General features: G+C 40.3%; 1 protein-coding gene across 1 annotated transcript in view; it reads left to right on the top strand.

Moving 5' to 3' along the window:
• The window catches only part of ndst1a (N-deacetylase/N-sulfotransferase (heparan glucosaminyl) 1a), a 54857-nt gene that overhangs the window by 46044 nt on the left and 388 nt on the right, over positions 1-8425 (top strand). Inside the window, exons 8-15 of the mRNA XM_020622527.1 lie at positions 253-274; positions 753-935; positions 4117-4213; positions 4495-4618; positions 6601-6775; positions 7432-7602; positions 8093-8202; positions 8358-8425. The exon at positions 8358-8425 is cut by the window's right edge and continues 27 nt beyond it. Of these exons, the coding sequence (XP_020478183.1) occupies positions 253-274; positions 753-935; positions 4117-4213; positions 4495-4618; positions 6601-6775; positions 7432-7602; positions 8093-8202; positions 8358-8425 (950 nt within the window). The remainder of the gene's footprint in view (positions 1-252; positions 275-752; positions 936-4116; positions 4214-4494; positions 4619-6600; positions 6776-7431; positions 7603-8092; positions 8203-8357) is intronic.

Here is an 8425-nt window from a genome sequence, read left to right as displayed (position 1 = left end):
ATAGCTTTTCTCTTGGACACTTTGAAACCCATTTAACCGGCGGTGTAAATTGAAATTTAAACATCGAATAGGCAGTGACTCATACAGAGATCTCTGCATCATGCCTTCTTTTTTTATACATTACTCTTGAAAGCTTCTTTTATTGGAGTTGAAATAAAATCGGAACAATTTCTCATTTGCCAACATGTTTGGTTTTCAGGCAATTACAAAGGTCATGTCACTATTATTGGAAAATCTTTATCAAATGTCACCCTGTGCTGTTGTATTACATTCTGTTGTAATTGTATTCTTCTTAATGTGTGATGTTTTAAAACCAATCTATGTAAACTATGGAATAAGAATTTCAGAAAGAGGGACACTGCTCTAATGCTGACGACTCCTTAAAATTCATTGTGCTGTATAGTCGTAGAAATGGTTAAGCTAAATTTAGGGCCACAGCTGATGGTTATTTTCATTACAGATAAATCTGCTTGTTACTCTCTTGAATAATGATTTCAGTGTTTATACTAAAAAATGTCAGAATACATTGCAAAATATTCATTATAATGTCCCAGAGCTCAAGGTCTTCCAGTTATGTTTTATTTGACAGTAGAAAACCCAAAGATGATAACTGTACTAGTGGGTATGATAAATAAAAGCATATTTTCTGCTAATTGACTGCGCAGTTAAATTCAAATTCATCTTATGCCCCATGCTTCTAATGGTGCATAGTTGTCCAATTCAATAAAACTTACTTCCCTTCCCATCCACAGATTAGTGTCTTTATGACCCATCTGTCCAACTACGGGAACGATCGCCTCGGCCTGTACACTTTTAAAAGCCTGGTGACATTCATCCAGACCTGGACCAACCTGAAGATGCAGACCCTGCCGCCTATTCAGCTGGCACAGAAGTACTTCAGCCTGTTCCCCTCCGAGAGAGATCCCCTCTGGCAGGTGAAGAGAAGAGGCTCATGTTACATGTTTTTTACTTGAATATTTCTGACAATTTAATTTTTATCTGTTTGGCACTAATGCCAAAGTTTGCATTTGGTAGTAATGGAGAGCTACAATTAGGGTTGTTGTGGTTCACTGGGTAGAGCGGTTGTCTCCCAGCCGAAGGGTTGGTGGTTCGAATCATGGTGCCTGCAGTCCACATGTTGAAGTGTCCATGGGCAAGACACTGAACCCCCAAGTTGCCCCCAATGGTTAGAACCATCGGTGTGAGTTGGCACTGCAGATGGCTGCCTTGGTTCTGTACCAGAAGCAAATTCCTTGTGTGTAACATACAGTACTTGGCCAAATAAAGGTGATTCCTTTACAGTATACCATGGTATGACAGTTGATGGTTATCATACCACGCACATTTGCTTATTAGTGATATGGAAGAAAAAAATGAAATGCCTGTGCACCATTCTGCCCTGACTGCCTGTCAGACTCTGCAGTGGGCGCCACACGCACATGGCAGAGAGAAGGAGGCTGAAATCACCAAACCCCATCCACCAAAAAAGACATTTAAATCAGCAGCACAGAATTACTTTGGAGATCCCAAAAACAAACACCGTCAAGAACACCATCCCTCCATACAGGTCAAAGTTTGTCTCGTTAATAATTAATCCCAAACAATAAACGTTGATTACAAAATGCACTATCGAAATAACTTTCCACATTGTCTGTTCCTTCGCTAATCTCCAACTTACAAAAGAACTCGCACACTAGCAAAGAACTGGCACACAAACTTTCCTGGCTCGTGTGTGTGTGAGTGAAAGCATAGACAGATCTGGCTGCATTCTCGCACACCCACAATAAATTAACAACTGTTTTGATAACTGTATTGTGATGCCGTGTCTCACTGTTGTTACTGGTTTTTACAAACTAGTCAGACGATTCATGGAGAAAATAATCAGCAGGTTAATCTGTAATGAGAATAATCAGGAGTTGCACTTGGATGCAAAATAGTTCAGCAGAGCTCTACCTCAACCAACTGCAACAAAAAAATCCTACATCAGTGCATGAGTGACAGGCTGTTAATGTAATAATATAATATACTGTATAGGATAACATTTTTCTGCACTGAGTAGCCTACTAATACTTTTAACACTCGAGGTACATTTTTGTGTTAATACTTACTTTTACTTAACATTATTAATGCAGGACTTTTGTAACAGCGTAGTCTACTTTTACGGTGCGATGTTATTACTTTTACTTAAGTAAAGGATCTGAATACTTCCTCTCCTACGTGTGCTAACATGCAAGCTAACATGCTAACATGTTACAGTTATGTGTTTGTTTTAAGCCATCTTTATAAGTCTGTTTATTGTTCAGGGTCGATCTAGTGCTGCAATCCAGCTCAATCAACTGGTGCAATCACTTGTAATAAAAAAAAACAACTTTTTTAAAATTCTTCTGAGGGTCGTTGTAGCTGATAATAATAGTAACTGTGTAATACAGTGATTTTTCCGAGATGGTTATCATACCGTGAAAATCTCATACCACCAACCTTAGCTGCAATAAAGACTGTAAAGTGAATACTACTCAGTCAGACAGTGTAGACACTGTAGTTAGCACTACAGGTGGTCCTGATGTAAAGTAGTATTCTTCTAAAATATGACTGAGGGTAGCAAGCAACAGTATGAATCCTTTGCATGTGTACCATATGCAACACATTGCTTTCTTGCTGGACCTGGACAGATGTTTTATTAAAGGTTTTTCCTTTAAAGCTACAGTTTGCATGATCCTAAAACAAAGCTAGCACTAGAATCAGTCGCCTCCTCTCTACCCAGGCCGTCGTAACCACCAAACCGGTCACACTTCGGAGAGAAATTCACCAAATTAGTGGACAGCATTCAGCTGGTGCACATTAAAATAATGTATCTCACTGAGCTGACTGCCCTGCATCATGTCTACTGTAAACACAGAACAACTATATGACAGGCGGACACGACATAATTACAACCAGCACAGCTTGGCAGTTCAGCAGAGAAATAAGAGTGGGTCCTGCAATTCAGCAGGGTTGTGTCAGAAAAAGACCCACTGTGCCACTTACATTTTTCTATCACATATAGGACACATACTGTTCGAAACATGTCTGAAATTGAATGAAACACTGTTGAGTGTGGCTGATGTTGCATCATTGATAGTGAAGAGAGTGACACGTGCAACAGTAATATCACCACAGCTGCAGCAGGTGCCAAACCAGGGTGACTGAGCGCCAGACTCCTGGACAAAAAAAAAGAAAAAAATCACCAAGTTAATGGAGACTAGAACACATTCAGCTGGTAGGCATTAAAATAATGTAATCCACCGGACCAAATTGATTTGACAGCTGCGACAGACCAGTTGGTGGTTTGTGTATGAACTTGCCTGGATGCAACTGTCTGATTATTATAACTGAAAGTAGCAACACAGTGACATCCTTAGCTTAGCCAGCTGCTGTTACAGTCACACTGGGAATGCAAGTGACATATTTTAGCTATAAGCACAAAAGGTAATGGTTTAAATCCTTATCCTACTGCTATAAATAAGAAATTCAGAGCATATCAGTTAGGCAGAAATAATGTTAGCATCCAATCCCTCTTTTCTCTCATCTCTCAATCTACTGAAAGCTGCGCTGATGTAACTTAATGATCTAATTCCACTTGTATTGGTTTCTTCAGACCTTTTTCTTTTCTTGCCCTGCTTACTTATGTAGCTGTCTCAGCTAACACTGGTATCAGTAGCTTGCTAGCCTGCCAGTCCACCATAGTGATGTCAGTAGAGCTGAAGCACATTCACATATTGATTGACAGCTGTGAGCACCCACCTTTGACGGTGGCCTTCTCTGATTGGTTACAGTGCCGTCCTGGTCAAAAACCTTTAGAAGGGAATATCTCTGCACTGCTGCCAAACTATTTGTCCAGTCTGTGGTCACGGGAGCCTTTGATGGCAGCTGTCATTAAGAGATGTTTCTGGGGACGTTTCTACTAAACAAATATTTGAGAAATGTTAGACACTGTAACTTTAACTGTTGTGCTTTGAGAATTTTTGAGTAAACAGAGGGTTAACCTGCTTTCTTTTGTGTTTTTAAATGTACATATTTGCTAGAATTTTGTTAGGACTGCACATAAAACAAAGCATTGTTTATCTTTTGTGGCTACAGGATCCATGTGAAGACAAAAGGCACAAGGACATCTGGTCCAAAGAGAAAACATGTGACCGGTTCCCCAAACTGCTTGTGATTGGGCCCCAAAAGACAGGTGAGGTGCAGTACTTCAGCACCCCCTACAGGAAAGACGGACATTTTTCAGATCAAAGCATATGTCTTGTGTCATATTTTAAGTGGTTTGAATAAGGTTTAGATTATTTCTTTGAAAATCAGAGTTAGTAGTAGGGTATTAGTAGTGTGTAGTAGTGAGTTTCTACATTGTTAATCTTCTCTGTACTTATGATGGGTCATGTACTTTCTTAAATAGTTTTCCCTTTATTTCTTCCTCTCCTTCTCTTGCTACACCACTTGGTGCTTTCTTTCTCCTCTCAGGGACGACAGCGCTCTACCTGTTTCTTGGTATGCACCCTGACCTGACCAGTAACTACCCCAGCAAGGAGACATTTGAGGAGATCCAGTTCTTCAACGGACACAACTACCACAGAGGCATTGACTGGTAAGACACCTCTCAGGTACTGTAGTCTTTTGCACTGTAGAAGTCCCAGAGGAGCAGCAAGCAATCAACCATATCTTACTGTCATATTTATAGCACTTTACTGCAGTGTAATACAAACAGGAAACTTCCAAACCCAGAGTCATGTTTGTTCCATATCTGTCTGTGGGAGCTCAGGTGAAATGTTGTGCAAAGCAGTTAAAGTTTGCACTCTTGTGTGGTAGATCTGGCCAAAGTGGCAGAAAAATAGCAGGAAGCAGACTCGAAAAGACTTGATCAGGTTCAAAATAGGTGATTTATTTACAAGGATGCCACCATGATACACGTGTACCAAAAGATTATCTATTTAAATAACACTACCATCTGGGTCAACCTTCCCTCAGACTACACCACTTCATATCTCTTACAGGTAGATCAACACCTCCATCCTCACACAAGCCACTTCTCTAGAGTTACTTCTATTAGTAAAGATTTGACAGAACATACAGTTCTCGAACAATACAGTGTACAAATTATTAATCAACACACAAAACTAACTTAACACTAATAATCCCCACCTCCCTACTTGGTTCATCCCATGACATCACAGATGACATCAGAGAGTGGATAAGATGAGGAAGTTGTTGGGTGCCTCCTCCTTTTTTTTATATAACTGCCTGTTGAGTGTAACAAATAAACTTGTAACACTCCTGACCAAATCACCAAACTCCAATTAAACTTGAACAAGACTTGTATGTATTTTATCTTAACCAAATATTTTAATGATAACTGTCACGTAACGTAATGTTTAACACAAACAAACCCGGAATAGCATGTGTTTGCATAGTTATGCATTAAAGGTGAAATTTGGCTAAACAACCATTTCACAAGTCTGATTAAAAAGTAAAGATGTACATAAATTTGTGCCACACCCTAGCATATGGAATCACATTGATATCTTTATTAGTTTGAAAGTTATTTAAGAAAAACAATATTTCAGCAATGGTGGTTTTCTTCAGGATGTAGCTCACTAATCTTTGAAGGTACGTGAAATCTATTGACACCCTACTGAGTCAGAGTTTTAGCTAGAATTCAATCTTAGCACCAAGTCTGTACCGTTATTTGTTGTGTCTCAGTAACGAGGTTTCTGTGAGCACTACAGATCACCACATGTGGAATATTACTTGGATCCAGATGATACTTTGGTGTGCAGTATATGGATGTTACCATGCAAACCTTTGTCCAAGCATTATAGCCATTAAGTTTGAAGTGAGAAGCAAAATACTGAAATTGACCCTCATCTCAGTTCCTTGAGCCAGTTGATGGTCCAGATTAGCACCAAAACCTATTGGATTGTTCCATCAGCCATACCCTACCTCTCCAAAACTTTTGCTTTTTGAGTTTTGCTGTGAACAAACTAATCAAAAAATAAACTAGCCAACAAATGCTAGTAAAAGCGTTGCCCCTGCCTTGGTGGATGTAACAGCTTGAAATAATAGTTAGCAACAACTATTTACTCTGACTTTCTTATTAAATCTTAGTCCCCAGCATGTAAGGTGCATTTCTATTTAATGCAGATGCAGTCAATAATCAAAATGCAAATGATGCCAGGACCCCACACATCAACAAATCCACTCATTAGTGACATTCCTAAGAGGAAGAGCAGTAACACAGTAACACATACCGAGACAGAAATTCACTTACTCATTCCTGTTTGGTTAATTGATTTCAAATCAGTGAAAGGCTTTATGCATCACAGAACCTGAAAACACAAAGTTTACTTGGCAGGCTGGGAATTTATGAGAGTAGGCTGCCCAAATATTAACACTGTATTGTATTGCTAGATGTTTTTCTTTTGTTTGTTTGTTTTTTGTATACAAGGTGCCAAGCCGTTGCACATGGCTGATCACCCACACATAGAAATTATCCTTATCTGCAGAGAGCAAATTGGACCAGATCAACTATGGCTTCTTGTAACACTGTGTTTTGTGTTTGTTGTGCGTTAGGTATATGGAGTACTTTCCTCTGCCCTCCAATACCAGTTCAGACTACTACTTTGAGAAGAGTGCCAACTACTTTGACTCAGAGGTGGCTGCTCAGAGGGCTGCAGCTCTCCTGCCCAAAGCCAAGATCATCACCATCCTCATCAATCCAGCAGACAGAGCTTACTCTTGGTACCAGGTCTGTCATGGGCAACCCTAAACTAGATGAATAAGTTAAGCCCTTTTCAGATGTGTGCTGAACTTAAGAGCAACTGTATGTGAGAACACACACAGTATATCCGAGTAAGCTGGCCCAGATGTTAAGTGGACTTTACTCTGCCAGCTGCCTAATACAAAATCTGTGTAATGTCCGAGTGAGCTGAAGTGAGCCCGTGTGAGAAAACAGCAGGATATGATTCAGAGTATTCACATGGAGCTAGTGGGCGCGCTGATGACGTTCTATCATGTGACCGGCACGAAACTGGAAGAATACAATCATCCAATGGTGAAGAAAAACGATGAAGACACCGCAGAAAATAGCTAACTGCAAAGAGGATGAGATCCAGATTTGTTAGACAGATTTAAGGAACCGCAAACAACTTGGTTGTTTATGACCAAACTACAAACTGGTTATGTGACCGCGTCATGTCTCGCCTCCTGTACGCCCTGCACAGTCTGGATTGAAAAAGTCATGTGTGAAAATGGCTCTGATGTGAAGTGTGTCAACTTGTAAAAAAGTTAGATTTCACACTGCTCTGTTGCACTTTTATTTAAAAGTCATTGTTACATAATTAGGAGTTGAATTTAGACTTTACCTCCTTAAACGACTCACTCCTCATGTCTGTCTATCCACAGCACCAAAGAGCGCACGATGACCCAGTAGCGTTGAAATACACCTTCCACGATGTCATAACTGCAGGCCACGATGCGCCAGTCAAACTGCGGGTCCTCCAGAATCGCTGTCTGGTACCAGGCTGGTACGCCATCCACCTGGAGCGCTGGCTCAACTACTACCACGCCAGTCAGGTACCATGGGTGTTCTCATACACATAGTGGTGGGCAATATTGGGTGAGCGAGCCAATGGCAGTATTGTCAAGCACACCAAGTTCAGCTCATGACAGGCTGTGAAAACTTTCCTCCTTGTGTATATTAAGCCTTAAGGGTGGCTGGCAGGTATTTTGTCCCAGCAAGGTTTGGGGCAAAGCAGACTTGTTTACTCTTTTCCTTTCCTTAAATCTACTTGACCATGAGGGGATGAAGCTGCCCTGCAGGGACACTCAAGAGAAAACTAAGCACTTACTGCCCTAAACTGACCAAATCTGTCAAGTCAGGTGCACAAAAAAAAAAATCTCAGCTGTAACAGCGATGTCCTATGACTTGACATTCTCAGAAACTTAAAAAAAAAAAGTGTGTTTTTGAACAAGGAACATTTTTAACAAGTTCATTTTGTAAAATTATCTTCTTTCACAGCTTTTCCTCCCCTGTAACATTTAGTTCTGTTTGTGTCTCACCCAGCTGTTAGTTTTGGATGGACAGATGCTGAAGACTGAGCCCGCATCAGTCATGGATAAAATCCAGAAGTTTTTAGGCCTCGCCAATATCATCAATTATCACAAGATCCTAGCGTGAGTCACTTGTACTTGCTCACAGTACAATTTTCTTTCAACTTTCAAGTTTAGAAATAATATAAAGACCAGTTTACATAGTTTTATTTTTTGGGATGTGGTGGTGGGGTGATAATTGGTAATAGTGGATGTGATTTATTCTCTTTTATGTACAGGTTTGACCCTAAAAAGGGTTTCTGGTGTCAGCTGCTGGAAGGAGGAAAGACAAAGTGTTTGGGAAAGA

Source organism: Monopterus albus, unplaced genomic scaffold (assembly GCF_001952655.1).
Source record: "Monopterus albus unplaced genomic scaffold, M_albus_1.0 scaffold282.1, whole genome shotgun sequence".
NCBI classification, from domain to species: domain Eukaryota; kingdom Metazoa; phylum Chordata; class Actinopteri; order Synbranchiformes; family Synbranchidae; genus Monopterus; species Monopterus albus.
The sequence above is the reverse complement of the archived record's forward strand: the minus strand, read 5'-3'. Positions and strand labels throughout refer to the sequence as shown.